The sequence below is a fragment of the Aquarana catesbeiana genome, linkage group LG10 (assembly GCF_042186555.1).
Source record: "Aquarana catesbeiana isolate 2022-GZ linkage group LG10, ASM4218655v1, whole genome shotgun sequence".
In the NCBI taxonomy this organism is placed as follows: domain Eukaryota; kingdom Metazoa; phylum Chordata; class Amphibia; order Anura; family Ranidae; genus Aquarana; species Aquarana catesbeiana.
The window spans coordinates 208,339,804-208,356,488 of NC_133333.1; the positions used below are offsets into that span (position 1 = coordinate 208,339,804).

At 51.9% G+C, this 16,685-nt stretch overlaps 1 protein-coding gene across 1 annotated transcript in view; it reads right to left on the bottom strand.

The window, feature by feature from the left end:
• Nucleotides 1-5,284, bottom strand: part of LOC141111162 (sortilin-related receptor-like) — a 155,155-nt gene extending 149,871 nt beyond the window's left edge. Inside the window, exon 1 of the mRNA XM_073603205.1 lies at nucleotides 5,134-5,284. Within this exon, the coding sequence (XP_073459306.1) occupies nucleotides 5,134-5,247 (114 nt within the window). The 5' untranslated portion in view covers nucleotides 5,248-5,284. The remainder of the gene's footprint in view (nucleotides 1-5,133) is intronic.
• Nucleotides 5,285-16,685: the final 11,401 nt, after the last annotated feature.

The following is a 16,685-nucleotide window of genomic DNA, read 5'->3' on the forward strand; positions in this document are numbered from 1 at the left end:
TCTCCTGAGGTTACCTGTGGGGTTCTCTTTGTATCCCGAACAGTTCCTGTGGCAGTTGTGGCTGAAATCTTTCTTGATCTACCTGACCTTGCATCATGAGACATCCAAATTTTCTACTTCTTATTAAGTGATTGAACAGTACTGACTGACAGATTCAAGGCTTTGGATATCTTTTTATATCCATTTCATCTTTGTAACGTTTCATTACCTTGTTATGCAGATCTTTTGACTGTTCTTTTCTACCTCCTCATGGCTCAGTGTCTAGCCTGCTTAGTGCATCCAAGTGAGGCTAACGAACTCATTGTCTATTTATACACAGACACTAATTGTGATTTAAAAAAGCCACAAATGTGAGAAATTAACCTTTAATTACCATTTTAACTTGTGTGTGCCACCTTCTGTGTCTGTACCAAGGCCAAACATTCCAGGGTATGTAAACTTTTTATCAGGGCCATTTGGGCGATTTCTGTTATTATAATTTAAAAGGATCCAAAAAACGACGTGATAATAAATGGCTTCATGTGATTGGTATCCTTCAATAAAAGACAGTTTTTTGGCATGATCACTCATTTTCAATATTGATGGCAAAATTTCTGCCAGGGTATGCAAACTTTGGAGCACAACTATATATGGCACAGTGTATGGATGGGGCAACACATATATAGAACTGCATACGGGAGGTGCTAAAAACAGATATGGGCACTGAAATCTGATACTGTGTATATGGAGGAGGGACACCGATATATGGTATTGTGTATGGAGGAGGGACACTAATATTTAGCACTAGATTTCAGGCGGAGAGACAAACGTGGAACTGTGCACAGGGGAGCACCAACACACAGCATGGTGTATGGGAGGGTGGCACTAATACATGGCACTGAGGGAGGAGAGACCGATACACAGCACTATGAAAAGAACACATGATCTATAACACTGCGTATGGAGGGGGGGGGCACTGATCTAGAACAGTGTATGGGGGGGGAGAGACACTGATCTAGAACACTGTATGGGGGGGGGGGGGAGACACTCTGATCTAGAACACTGTATGAGGGGTGGGGGGGGGGGACACTCTGATCTATAACACTGTATGAGGGGTGGGGGGGGGGGACACTCTGATCTATAACACTGTATGAGGGGTGGGGGGGGGACACTCTGATCTATAACACTGTATGAGGGGTGGGGGGGGGGGGACACTCTGATCTATAACACTGTATGAGGGGTGGGGGGGGGGGGACACTCTGATCTATAACACTGTATGAGGGGGGGGACACTCTGATCTATAACACTGTATGAGGGGTGGGGGGAACACTCTGATCTATAACACTGTATGAGGGGTGGGGGGGGGACACTCTGATCTATAACACTGATGTATGAGGGGGTGGGGGGGGGGACACTCTGATCTATAACACTGTATGAGGGGGTGGGGGTGGGGTGGACCTCTGATCTATAACGCTGTATGAGGGGTGGGGGTGGGGGGACACTCTGATCTATAACACTGTATGAGGGGTGGGGGTGGGGGGACACTCTGATCTATAACACTGTATGAGGGGTGGGGGTGGGGGACACTCTGATCTATAACACTGTATGAGGGGTGGGGGTGGGGGGACACTCTGATCTATAACACTGTATGAGGGGTGGGGGGGGGGAGACCACTCTGATCTATAACACTGTATGAGGGGTGGGGGTGGGGGGGACACTCTGATCTATAACACTGTATGAGGGGTGGGGGTGGGGGACACTCTGATCTATAACACTGTATGAGGGGTGGGGGTGGGGGGACACTCTGATCTATAACACTGTATGAGGGGTGGGGGTGGGGGGACACTCTGATCTATAACACTGTATGAGGGGTGGGGGGGGGACACTCTGATCTATAACACTGTATGAGGGGTGGGGGTGGGGGACACTCTGATCTATAACACTGTATGAGGGGTGGGGGGGGGAGACACTCTGATCTATAACACTGTATGAGGGGTGGGGTGGGGGGGACACTCTGATCTATAACACTGTATGAGGGGTGGGGGTGGGGGGACACTCTGATCTATAACACTGTATGAGGGGTGGGGGGGGGGACACTCTGATCTATAACACTGTATGAGGGGTGGTGGGTGGGGGGGACACTCTGATCTATAACACTGTATGAGGGGTGGGGGGGGGGGGGGACACTCTGATCTATAACACTGTATGAGGGGTGGGGTGGGGGGACACTCTGATCTATAACACTGTATGAGGGTGGGGGTGGGGGGGACACTCTGATCTATAACACTGTATGAGGGGTGGGGGGGGGGAGACACTCTGATCTATAACACTGTATGAGGGGTGGGGGGGGGAGACACTCTGATCTATAACACTGTATGAGGGGTGGGGGGGAACACTCTGATCTATAACACTGTATGAGGGGTGGGGGTGGGGGGGACACTCTGATCTATAACACTGTATGAGGGTGGGGGGACACTCTGATCTATAACACTGTATGAGGGGTGGGGGTGGGGGGGACACTCTGATCTATAACACTGTATGAGGGGTGGGGGTGGGGGGACACTCTGATCTATAACACTGTATGAGGGGTGGGGGGGGAGACACTCTGATCTATAACACTGTATGAGGGGTGGGGGTGGGGGGACACTCTGATCTATAACACTGTATGAGGGGTGGGGGGACACTCTGATCTATAACACTGTATGAGGGGTGGGGGGGGAGACACTCTGATCTATAACACTGTATGAGGGGTGGGGGGGGGGGAGACACTCTGATCTATAACACTGTATGAGGGGTGGGGGGGGGGGGGAGACACTCTGATCTATAACACTGTATGAGGGGTGGGGGGGGGGGGAGACACTCTGATCTATAACACTGTATGAGGGGTGGGGGGGGGGGGGACACTCTGATCTATAACACTGTATGAGGGGTGTGGGGGGGGGGAGACACTCTGATCTATAACACTGTATGAGGGGTGGGGGTGGGGGACACTCTGATCTATAACACTGTATGAGGGGTGGGGGGGGGGGACACTCTGATCTATAACACTGTAATGAGGGGTGGGGGGGGAGACACTCTGATCTATAACACTGTATGAGGGGTGGGGGTGGGGGGGACACTCTGATCTATAACACTGTATGAGGGGTGGGGGGGACACTCTGATCTATAACACTGTATGAGGGGTGGGGGGGGGGAGACACTCTGATCTATAACACTGTATGAGGGGTGGGGGGGGGGGGAGACACTCTGATCTATAACACTGTATGAGGGGTGGGGGGGGGGGGAGACACTCTGATCTATAACACTGTATGAGGGGTGGGGGGGGGGGAGACACTCTGATCTATAACACTGTATGAGGGGTGGGGGGGGGACACTCTGATCTATAACACTGTATGAGGGGTGGGGGGGGGGAGACACTCTGATCTATAACACTGTATGAGGGGTGGGGGGGGGGGACACTCTGATCTATAACACTGTATGAGGGGTGGGGGGGGGGGGAGACACTCTGATCTATAACACTGTATGAGGGGTGGGGGGGGGAAGACACTCTGATCTATAACACTGTATGAGGGTGGGGGGGGGGGAGACACTCTGATCTAGAACACTGTATGAGGGGTGGGGGGGAGACACTGATCTAGAACACTGTATGAGGGAGGGGGAAGACACTGATCTATAACACTGTATGAGGGGGAGACACTAATCTATAACACTGTATGAGGGGGGGAGAGACACTGATATAGAACACTGTATGGGGGGGGAGACACTGATATAGAACACTGTATGGGGGGGGAGACACTGATATAGAACACTGTATGGGGGGGGAGACACTGATATAGAACACTGTATGGGGGGGAGACACTGATATAGAACACTGTATGGGGGGGAGACACTGATATAGAACACTGTATGGGGGGGGAGACACTGATATAGAACACTGTATGGGGGGGAGACACTGATATAGAACACTGTATGGGGGGGCGGAGACACTGATATAGAACACTGTATGGGGGGGGAGACACTGATATAGAACACTGTATGGGGGGGAGACACTGATATAGAACACTGTATGGGGGGGAGACACTGATATAGAACACTGTATGGGGGGGGACACTGATATAGAACACTGTATGGGGGGGAGACACTGATATAGAACACTGTATGGGGGGGAGACACTGATATAGAACACTGTATGGGGGGGAGACACTGATATAGACACTGTATGGGGGGGAGACACTGATATAGAACACTGTATGGGGGGGAGACACTGATATAGAACACTGTATGGGGGGAGACACTGATATAGACACTGTATGGGGGGGAGACACTGATATAGAACACTGTATGGGGGGGGACACTGATATAGAACACTGTATGGGGGGGAGACACTGATATAGAACACTGTATGAGGGGGGAGACACTGATCTATACACTGTATGAGGGGGAGACACTGATCTATAACACTGTATGAGGGGGGAGACACTGATCTATAACACTGTATGAGGGGGGAGACACTGATCTATAACACTGTATGAGGGGGGGAGACACTGATCTATAACACTGTATGAGGGGGGGAGACACTGATCTATAACACTGTATGAGGGGGGGAGACACTGATCTATAACACTGTATTGAGGGGGGGAGACACTGATCTATAACACTGTATGAGGGGGAGACACTGATCTATAACACTGTATGAGGGGGGGAGACACTGATCTATAACACTGTATGAGGGGGGGGAGACACTGATATATAACACTGTATGAGGGGGGAGACACTGATCTATAACACTGTATGAAGGGGGGAGACACTGATCTATAACACTGTATGAGGGGGGGAGACACTGATATATAACACTGTATGAGGGGGGGAGACACTGATCTATAACACTGTATGAGGGGGGGAGACACTGATCTATAACACTGTATGAGGGGGGGAGACACTGATCTATAACACTGTATGAAGGGGGGAGACACTGATCTATAACACTGTATGAGGGGGGGAGACACTGATCTATAACACTGTATGAGGGGGGGAGACACTGATATATAACACTGTATGAGGGGGGGAGACACTGATATAGAACACTGTGTATGGAGGGGGGAGGGGGACACCACTGATATACAGCACCGTGCACACAGACAGGGAGGCACCTACCTGTCCGTACACCCGCACTGGGGGCCCCGCTCCAGGCTCCGCTCTCCCCTCCTCACCGAACACCGACAGCAGAAGCAACAGTAGCCCAACCGCCGCCATCTTCCTAGGGCACATGACTATCACCGGCACCCCGCCCCCACCGGAGACATCGCCTTGCCCCCTTACATAGCGCTCCGCCCTCATTATCATCAATTATAAGCTCTCCCCGCCTTCACTCCGCCCCTTTTACAAGCAGAGACCGCCTCTCTATTTTCACTCAATGGAGAGACACGCCTTCTTCTGTCTCTTCGTTGTACGCCACGCCCATAGAGGAGGAGCCGGCCTGTGCGGCGTGTTATTAGTAGTTTATTATGGCAGATCGGAGGGGAGAGACTGTATAGGGAGAGGAGGGTATGACTTCTGGGTTGTGCCCTCTATATAGGGGAATATAGATGGTGTGTGTTCTCTATGGGGGGGATAGATGGTGTTTGTTCTCTATGGGGGGGATAGATGGTGTGTGTTCTCTATGGGGGGGGATAGATGGTGGTGTACTCTCTATGGGGGGGGGGGATAGATGGTTTGTGTTCTCTATGGGGGGGGGGACATATGGTGTGTGTTCTCTATCGGGGAATAGATGGTGTGTGTTCTCTATGGGGGGGATAGATGGTGTGTGTTCTCTATGGGGGGGGGGATAGATGGTTTGTGTTCTCTATGGGGGGGGGACATATGGTGTGTGTTCTCTATCGGGGATTAGATGGTGTGTGTTCTCTATGGGGGGGGTGGGGGGGGTAGATGGTGTGTGTTCTCTATGGGGGGGGGATAGATGGTGTGTGTTCTCTATGGGGGGGGATAGATGGTTTGTGTTCTCTATGGGGGGGGGGGACATATGGGTGTGTGTTCTCTATCGGGGAATAGATGGTGTGTGTTCTCTATGGGGGGGATAGATGGTGTGTGTTCTCTATGGGGGGGGGGATAGATGGTTTGTGTTCTCTATGGGGGGGGGACATATGGTGTGTGTTCTCTATCGGGGATTAGATGGTGTGTGTTCTCTATGGGGGGGGGGGGGGGTAGATGGTGTGTGTTCTCTATGGGGGGGGGATAGATGGTGTGTGTTCTCTATGGGGGGGGGGGGTAGATGATGTTTGTTCTCTATGTGGGATAGATGGTATGTGTTCTCTATGGGGGGATAGATGGTATGTGTTCTCTGTGTGGGGGGGGGGGGGGGACATATGGTGTGTGTTCTCTATCGGGAATAGATGGTGTGTGTTCTCTATGGGGGGAGGGGGGATAGATGGTTTGTGTTCTCTATGGGGGGATAGATGGTGTGTGTTTTCTATGGGGGGGGGATAGATGGTGTGTGTTCTCTATGGGGGGGGATAGATGGTGTGTGTTCTCTATGGGGGGGGACAGATGGCGTGTGTCCTCTATAGTGTGTGTTCGGGGGGGGGGGGGGACAGATGGCGTGTGTCCTCTATGGTGTGTGTTCTCTATGGGAGGGGATAGATGGTGTGTGTTCTCTATTGGGGGGGGGGGTTATATGGTGTGTTTTCTCTATGGGGGGTATGGATGGTATGTTTTTCTATGGGGGGGGGTTAGATGGTGTGTGTTCTCTATGGATGGGAGGGGGGGCAGATGGCGTGTGTCCTCTATGGTGTGTGTTCTCTATGGGGGGATAGATGGTATGTGTTCTCTATCGGGGAATAGATGGTGTGTGATCTCTATGGGGGGGGGATAAATGGTGTGTGTTCTCTATGGGGGGATAGATGGTGTGTGTTCTCTATGGGCGGGGATAGATGGTGTGTTTTCTCCATGGGGGGATAGATGGTATGTGTTCTCTATGGGGGGGGGATAGATGGTATGTGTTCTCTATGGGGGATAGATGGTGTGTGTTCTCTATGGGGGAGGGATAGATGGTGTGTGTCCTCTATGGTGAGTGTTCTCTATGGGGGGGGTAGATGGTATGTGTTCTCTATGGGGGAGGGGTAGATGATGTTTGTTCTCTATGGGGGGATAGATGGTTTGTGTTCTCTGTGTGTGTGTGGGGGGAGGGGGACATATGGTGTGTGTTCTCTATCGGGGAATAGATGGTGTGTGTTCTCTATGGGGGGGGGATAGATGGTTTGTGTTCTCTATGGGGGGGGGGGGGGATAGATGGTGTTTGTTCTCTATGGGGGGATAGATGGTTTGTGTTCTCTGTGTGGGGGGGGGGGGACATATGGTGTGTGTTCTCTATCGGGGAATAGATGGTGTGTGTTCTCTATGGGGGGGGGTAGATGGTGTGTGTTCTCTATGGGGGGGGGATAGATGGTGTGTGTTCTCTATGGGGGGGGGGTAGATGATGTTTGTTCTCTATGTGGGATATATGGTATGTGTTCTCTATGGGGGGATAGATGGTATGTGTTCTCTGTGTGGGGGGGGGGGGACATATGGTGTGTGTTCTCTATCGGGGAATAGATGGTGTGTGTTCTCTATGGGGGGGGGGATAGATGGTGTGTGTTCTCTATGGGGGGAGGGGGGATAGATGGTTTGTGTTCTCTATGGGGGGATAGATGGTGTGTGTTCTCTATGGGGGGGGATAGATGGTGTGTGTTCTCTATGGGGGGGATAGATGGTGTGTGTTCTCTATGGGGGGGGGGACAGATGGCGTGTGTCCTCTATGGTGTGTGTTCGGGGGGGAGGACAGATGGCGTGTGTCCTCTATGGTGTGTGTTCTCTATGGGAGGGGATAGATGGTGTGTGTTCTCTATTGGGGGGGGGGGGTTAGATGGTGTGTTTTCTCTATGGGGGGTATGGATGGTATGTTTTTCTATGGGGGGGATAGATGGTTTGTGTTCTCTATGGGGGGATAGATGGTGTGTGTTCTCTATGGGATGGGAGGGGGGGGGGGCAGATGGCGTGTGTCCTCTATGGTGTGTGTTCTCTATGGGGGGATAGATGGTGGTGTGTTCTCTATGTGGGATAGATGGTATGTGTTCTCTATGGGGGGATAGATGGTATGTGTTCTCTGTGTGGGAAGGGGGGATATATGGTGTGTGTTCTCTATCGGGGAATAGATGGTGTGTGATCTCTATGGGGGGGGGGATAAATGGTGTGTGTTCTCTATGGGGGGATAGATGGTGTGTGTTCTCTATGGCGGGGATAGATGGTGTGTTTTCTCTATGGGGGGGATAGATGGTATGTGTTCTCTATGGGGGGGGGGATAGATGGTATATGTTCTCTATGGGGGGATAGATGGTGTGTGTTCTCTATGGGGGAGGGATAGATGGTGTGTGTCCTCTATGGTGAGTGTTCTCTATGGGGGGGTAGATGGTGTGTGTTCTCTATGGGGGAGGGGTAGATGATGTGTGTTCTCTATGGGGGGAGATAGATGGTTTGTGTTCTCTATGGGGGGGGGGACAGATGGCGTGTGTCCTCTATGGTGTGTGTTCTCTATAGGGGGGGATAGATGGTGTGTGTTCTCTAGGGAGGGGGGATAGATGGTGTGTGTTCTCTATGGGGGGGGGGGGATAGATGGTGTGTGTTCTCTATGGGGGGGGGGGTAGATGATGTTTGTTCTCTATGTGGATAGATGGTATGTGTTCTCTATGGGGGGATAGATGGTATGTGTTTCTCTGTGTGGGGACATATGGTGTGTGTTCTCTATCGGGAATAGATGGTGTGTGTTCTCTATGGGGGGGGATAGATGGTGTGTGTTCTCTAATGGGGGGAGGGGGATAGATGGTTTGTGTTCTCTATGGGGGGATAGATGGTGTGTGTTTTCTATGGGGGGGATAGATGGTGTGTGTTCTCTATGGGGGGGGATAGATGGTGTGTGTTCTCTATGGGGGGGACAGATGGCGTGTGTCCTCTATGGTGTGTGTTCGGGAGCGGGGGGGGACAGATGGCGTGTGTCCTCTATGGTGTGTGTTCTCTATGTGAGGGGATAGATGGTGTGTGTTCTCTATTGGGGGGGGGGGGGTTAGATGGTGTGTTTTCTCTATGGGGGGTATGGATGGTATGTTTTTCTATGGGGGGGGGTAGATGGTGTGTGTTCTCTATGGGATGGGGAGGGGGGGGCAGATGGCGTGTGTCCTCTATGGTGTGTGTCTCTATGGGGGGATAGATGGTGTGTGTTCTCTATGTGGGATAGATGGTATGTGTTCTCTATGGGGGGATAGATGGTATGTGTTCTCTGTGTGGGGAGGGGGGATATATGGTGTGTGTTCTCTATCGGGAATAGATGGTGTATGATCTCTATGGGGGGGGGGGATAAATGGTGTGTGTTCTCTATGGGGGGATAGATGGTGTGTTTTCTCTATGGGGGGGATAGATGGTGTGTGTTCTCTATGGGGGGGGGGGATAGATGGTATGTGTTCTCTATGGGGGGATAGATGGTGTGTGTTCTCTATGGGGGAGGGATAGATGGTGTGTGTCCTCTATGGTGAGTGTTCTCTATGGGGGGGGTAGATGGTGTGTGTTCTCTATGGGGGAGGGGTAGATGATGTGTGTTCTCTATGGGGGGGAGATAGATGGTTTGTGTTCTCTATGGGGGGGGACAGATGGCGTGTGTCTCTATGGTGTGTGTTCTCTATAGGGGGGGATAGATGGTGTGTGTTCTCTAGGGAGGGGGGATAGATGGTGTGTGTTCTCTATGGGGGAGGGGTAGATGACGTTTGTTCTCTATGGGGGGATAGATGGTATGTGTTCTCTGTGTGGGGGGGGGACATATGGTGTGTGTTCTCTATCGGGGAATAGATGGTGTGTGTTCTCTATGGGGGGAGGGGTAGATGATGTTTGTTCTCTATGTGGGATAGATGGTATGTGTTCTCTATGGGGGGATAGATGGTATGTGTTCTCTGTGTGGGGGGGTGGGGACATATGGGTGTGTGTTCTCTATCGGGGAATAGATGGTGTGTGTTCTCTATGGGGGGGGGGGGTAGATGGTGTGTGTTCTCTATGGGGGGATAGATGGTGTGCTTTCTCTATGGGGGGGGGAGGGGGGGATAGATGGTTTGTGTTCTCTATGGGGGGATAGATGGTGTGTGTTTTCTATGGGGGGGACAGATGGTGTGTGTTCTCTATGGGGGGGGGGGAGACAGATGGCGTGTGTCCTCTATGGTGTGTGTTCTCTATGGGAGGGGATAGATGGTGTGTGTTCTCTATTGGGGGGGGGGGGTTAGATGGTGTGTTTTCTCTATGGGGGGATAGATGGTTTGTGTTCTCTATGGGGGGATAGATGGTGTGTGTTCTCTATGGGATGGGGGGGGACAGATGGCGTGTGTTCTCTATGTGGGATAGATGTATGTGTTCTCTATGGGGGGGATAGATGGTATGTGTTCTCTGTGTGGGAGGGGGGGATATATGGTGTGTGTTCTCTATCGGGGAATAGATGGTGTGTTCTCTATGGGGGGGGGGGGTAAATGGTGTGTGTTCTCTATGGGGGGATAGATGGTGTGTGTTCTCTATAGGTGGGGATAGATGGTGTGTTTTCTCTATGGGGGGGATAGATGGTATGTGTTCTCTATGGGGGGGATAGATGGTTTGTGTTCTCTATGGGGGATAGATAGTATGTGTTCTCTGGGGGAGGGGGTGTGTGTTCTATATGGGGGGGGTAGATGGTGTGTGTTCTCTATGGGGGGATAGATGGTGTGTGTCCTCTATGGTGAGTGTTCTCTAATGGGGGGGTAGATGGTGTGTGTTCTCTATGGGGGAGGGGTAGATGATGTGTGTTCTCTATGGGGGGGAGATAGATGGTTTGTGTTCTCTATGGGGGGGGGGACAGATGGCGTGTGTCCTCTATGGTGTGTGTTCTCTATAGGGGGGGATAGATGGTGTGTGTTCTCTAGGGAGGGGGGATAGATGGTGTGTGTTCTCTATGGGGGGGGGGGATAGATGGTGTGTGTTCTCTATGGGGGGGGGGGTAGATGATGTTTGTTCTCTATGTGGGATAGATGGTATGTGTTCTCTATGGGGGGATAGATGGTATGTGTTCTCTGTGTGGGGACATATGGTGTGTGTTCTCTATCGGGAATAGATGGTGTGTGTTCTCTATGGGGGGGGATAGATGGTGTGTGTTCTCTATGGGGGGAGGGGGGATAGATGGTTTGTGTTCTCTATGGGGGGATAGATGGTGTGTGTTTTCTATGGGGGGGATAGATGGTGTGTGTTCTCTATGGGGGGGGGATAGATGGTGTGTGTTCTCTATGGGGGGGACAGATGGCGTGTGTCCTCTATGGTGTGTGTTCGGGAGCGGGGGGGGGACAGATGGCGTGTGTCCTCTATGGTGTGTGTTCTCTATGTGAGGGGATAGATGGTGTGTGTTCTCTATTGGGGGGGGGGGGGGGGGGTTAGATGGTGTGTTTTCTCTATGGGGGGTATGGATGGTATGTTTTTCTATGGGGGGGGGGTAGATGGTGTGTGTTCTCTATGGGATGGGGAGGGGGGGGGCAGATGGCGTGTGTCCTCTATGGTGTGTGTTCTCTATGGGGGGATAGATGGTGTGTGTTCTCTATGTGGGATAGATGGTATGTGTTCTCTATGGGGGGATAGATGGTATGTGTTCTCTGTGTGGGGAGGGGGGGATATATGGTGTGTGTTCTCTATCGGGGAATAGATGGTGTATGATCTCTATGGGGGGGGGGGGATAAATGGTGTGTGTTCTCTATGGGGGGATAGATGGTGTGTTTTCTCTATGGGGGGGATAGATGGTGTGTGTTCTCTATGGGGGGGGGGATAGATGGTATGTGTTCTCTATGGGGGGATAGATGGTGTGTGTTCTCTATGGGGGAGGGATAGATGGTGTGTGTCCTCTATGGTGAGTGTTCTCTATGGGGGGGGTAGATGGTGTGTGTTCTCTATGGGGGAGGGGTAGATGATGTGTGTTCTCTATGGGGGGGAGATAGATGGTTTGTGTTCTCTATGGGGGGGGACAGATGGCGTGTGTCCTCTATGGTGTGTGTTCTCTATAGGGGGGGATAGATGGTGTGTGTTCTCTAGGGAGGGGGGATAGATGGTGTGTGTTCTCTATGGGGGGAGGGGTAGATGACGTTTGTTCTCTATGGGGGGATAGATGGTATGTGTTCTCTGTGTGGGGGGGGGACATATGGTGTGTGTTCTCTATCGGGGAATAGATGGTGTGTGTTCTCTATGGGGGGAGGGGTAGATGATGTTTGTTCTCTATGTGGGATAGATGGTATGTGTTCTCTATGGGGGGATAGATGGTATGTGTTCTCTGTGTGGGGGGGTGGGGACATATGGTGTGTGTTCTCTATCGGGGAATAGATGGTGTGTGTTCTCTATGGGGGGGGGGGGTAGATGGTGTGTGTTCTCTATGGGGGGGATAGATGGTGTGCTTTCTCTATGGGGGGGGGAGGGGGGGATAGATGGTTTGTGTTCTCTATGGGGGGATAGATGGTGTGTGTTTTCTATGGGGGGGACAGATGGTGTGTGTTCTCTATGGGGGGGGGGGAGACAGATGGCGTGTGTCCTCTATGGTGTGTGTTCTCTATGGGAGGGGATAGATGGTGTGTGTTCTCTATTGGGGGGGGGGGTTAGATGGTGTGTTTTCTCTATGGGGGGGATAGATGGTTTGTGTTCTCTATGGGGGGATAGATGGTGTGTGTTCTCTATGGGATGGGGGGGGACAGATGGCGTGTGTTCTCTATGTGGGATAGATGGTATGTGTTCTCTATGGGGGGATAGATGGTATGTGTTCTCTGTGTGGGGAGGGGGGGATATATGGTGTGTGTTCTCTATCGGGGAATAGATGGTGTGTTCTCTATGGGGGGGGGGGGGGTAAATGGTGTGTGTTCTCTATGGGGGGATAGATGGTGTGTGTTCTCTATAGGTGGGGATAGATGGTGTGTTTTCTCTATGGGGGGGATAGATGGTATGTGTTCTCTATGGGGGGGATAGATGGTTTGTGTTCTCTATGGGGGGGGATAGATAGTATGTGTTCTCTGGGGGAGGGGGTGTGTGTTCTATATGGGGGGGGTAGATGGTGTGTGTTCTCTATGGGGGGATAGATGGTGTGTGTCCTCTATGGTGAGTGTTCTCTAATGGGGGGGGGGGGGGTAGATGGTGTGTGTTCTCTATGGGGGGGATAGATAGTATGTGTTCGAGGGGGGAGGGGGTGTGTGTTCTATATGGGGGGGGGGGTAGATGATGTGTGTTCTCTATGGGGGAGATAGATGGTATGTGTTCTCTATGGGGGGGGGGAGATAGATGGTGTGTATTCTCTATGGGGTGGGATAGATGGTGTGTGTCCTCTATGGTGAGTGTTCTCTATGGGGGGGGGGGTAGATGGTGTGTGTTCTCTATGGGCGGGGGCATAGATGGTGTATGTTCTCTATGGGGAAGGGGTAGATGATGTGTGTTCTCTATGGGGGGATAGATGGTTTGTGTTCTCTATGGGGGGGGACAGATGGCGTGTGTCCTCTATGGTGTGTGTTCTCTATGGGGGGGACAGATGGCGTGTGTCCTCTTTGGTGTGTGTTCTCTATAGGGGGGGGATAGATGGTGTGTGTTCTCTATGGGGGGGGGTAGATGGTGTGTGTTCTCTGGGGGGGGGGGGGGATAGATGGTATGTGTTCTCTATGGGGGGATAGATGGTATGTGTTCTCTGGGGGGGGGGGGGGGGGGACATATGGTTTGTGTTCTCTATCGGGGAATAGATGGTGTGTGTTCTCTATGGGGGGGGGGCAGATGGCGTGTGTCCTCTATGGTGTGTGTTCTCTATAGGGGGGGATAGATGGTGTGTGTTCTCTATGGGGGGGGATAGATGGTGTGTGTTCTCTAGGGGGGGGGGATAGATGGTGTGTGTTCTCTATGGGGGGAGGGCTAGATGATGTTTGTTCTCTATGTGGGATAGATGGTATGTGTTCTCTATGGGGGGATAGATGGTATGTGTTCTCTGTGTGGGGGGGGGGGACATATGGTGTGTGTTCTCTATCGGGGAATAGATGGTGTGTGTTCTCTATGGGGGGGGGGGATAGATGGTGTGTGTTCTCTATGGGGGATAGATGGTGTGTGTTCTCTATGGGGGGGGATAGATGGTGTGTTTTCTCTATGGGGAAGATAGATGGTGTGTGTTTTCTATGGGGGGGATAGATCGTGTGTGTTCTGTATGGGGGATAGATGGTGTATGTTCTCTATGGGGGGATAGATGGTGTGTGTTCTCTATGGGGGGGGGGGGGTAGATGGTATGTGTTCTGTATGGGGGGGGGTAGATGGTGTGTGTTCTCTATGGGGGGGATAGATGGTGTGTGTTCTCTATGGGGGGGGGAATAGATGGTGTGTACTCTCTATGGGGGGGGGGGATAGATGGTATGTGTTCTCTATGGGGGGGGGATAGATGGTGTGTGTTCTCTATGGGGGATAGATGGTATGTGTTCTCTATGGGGGGATAGATGGTATGTGTTCTCTGTGTGTGTGGGGGGGGGGGGGTAGATGGTGTGTGTTCTCTATGGGGGGATAGATGGTGTGTGTTCTCTATGGGGGGGGTAGATGGTATATGTTCTCTATGGAGGGGGGGGGGTAGATGGTATGTGTTCTCTATGGGGGCGGGATAGATGGTATGTGTTCTCTATGGGGGGGGGAATAGATGGTGTGTGTCCCTTATGGTGAGTGTTCTCTATGGGGGGGATAGATGGTGTGTGTTCTCTATAGGGGGGAGGGTAGATGGTGTGTGTTCTCTATTGGGGGATAGATGGTATGTGTTCCCTATGGGGGGGATAATGGATGGTATGTGTTCTCTATGGGGGGGGGGTTGGTGTGTGTTATTTACGGGGGGATAGATGGTGTGTGTTCTCCATGGGGGGGGATAGATGGTGTGTGTTCTCTACGGGGGGGGGGGGGGGGGGGGGTAGATGGTATGTGTTCTCTATGGGGGGGGGGGGATAGATGGTGTGTGTTCTCTATGGGGGGATAGATGGTGTGTGTTCTCTATGGGGGGGGGGGGAATAGATGGTGTGTGTTCTCTATGGGGGGGTAGATGGTGTGTGTTCTCTATGGTGGGGGGATAGATGGTGTGTGTTCTCTATGGGGGGGGGGGGGATAGATGGTATGTGTTCTCTATGGGGGGGGTAGATGGTGTGTGTTCTCTATGGTGGGGATAGATGATGTGTGTTCTGTATGGGGGGGGGGGGGAATAGATGGTATGTACTCTCTATGGGGGGGGGGGATAGATGGTATGTGTTCTCTATGGGGAGGGGATAGATGGTATGTGTTCTCTATGGGGGGGGATAGATGGTGTGTGTTCTCTATGGGGGATAGATGGTATGTGTTCTCTATGGGGGGATAGATGGTATGTGTTCTCTGTGGGGGGGGGGGGTAGATGGTGTGTGTTCTCTATGGGGGGATAGATGGTGTGTGTTCTCTATGGGGGGGGGGATAGATGGTGTGTTTTCTCTATGGGGGGGATAGATGGTGTGTGTTCTCTATGGGGGGGGATAGATGGTATGTGTTCTCTATGGGGGGGGGAATAGATGGTGTGTGTCCTCTATGGTGAGTGTTCTATATGGGGGGGATAGATGGTGTGTGTTCTCTATAGGGTGGAGGATAGATGGTGTGTGTTCTCTATGAGGGGGGGGGGGGGGGTAGATGGTGTGTGTTCTCTATTGGGGGATAGATGGTATGTGTTCCCTATGGGGGGATAATAGATGGTATGTATTCTCTATGGGGTGGGGGGGTTTGGTGTGTGTTATCTACGGGGGGATAGATGGTGTGTGTTCTGTATGAGGGGGGATAGATTGTGTGTGTTCTCTATGGGGGGATATATAGTGTGTGTTCTCTATGGGGGGATATATAGTGTGTGTTCTCTATGGGGGGTAGATGGTGTGTGTTCTCTATGGGGGGGGTTATAGATGGTGTGTATTCTCTATTGGGGGGGTATAGATGGTATGTGCTCTCTATGGGGAGGGGATAGATGGTGTGTGTTCTCTATGGGGGGGGGGATAGATGGTGTGTGTTCTCTATGGGGGATAGATGGTCTGTGTTCTCTATGGGGGGGGGGTGTAGATGGTGTGTTTTCTCTATAGGGTGATAGATGGTGTGTGTTCTCTATGGGGGGGGGGGGGGGATAGATGGTTTGTGTTCTCTATGGGGGGATAGATGGTGTGTGTTCTCTATGGGGGGGGGGATTGATGGTATGTGTTCTCTATGGGGGGGGGTATAGATGGTGTGTGTCCTCTATGGTGTGTGTCCTCTATGGTGTGTGTTCTGTATGGGGGGGGATAGATGGTGTGTGTTCTCTATGGGGGGGGGGGGATGGTGTGTGTTCTCTATGGGGGGAGGGGTAGATGATGTATGTTCTCTATGGGGGAATAGATGGTGTGTGTTCTCTATGGGGGGGGGGGGGGGATAGATGGTGTGTGTTCTCTATGGGGAGGGATAGATGGTGTGTGTTCTCTATAGGGGGGGATAGATGGTGTGTGTTCTCTATAGGGGGGGATAGATGGTGTTTGTTCTCTATGGGGGGGGGGGGTAGATGGTATGTGTTCTCTATGGGGAGAGGATAGATGGTATGTGTTCTCTATGGGGGGGGGGGGTAGATGGTGTGTGTTTTCTAGGGGGGGTAGAGATGGTATGTGTTCTCT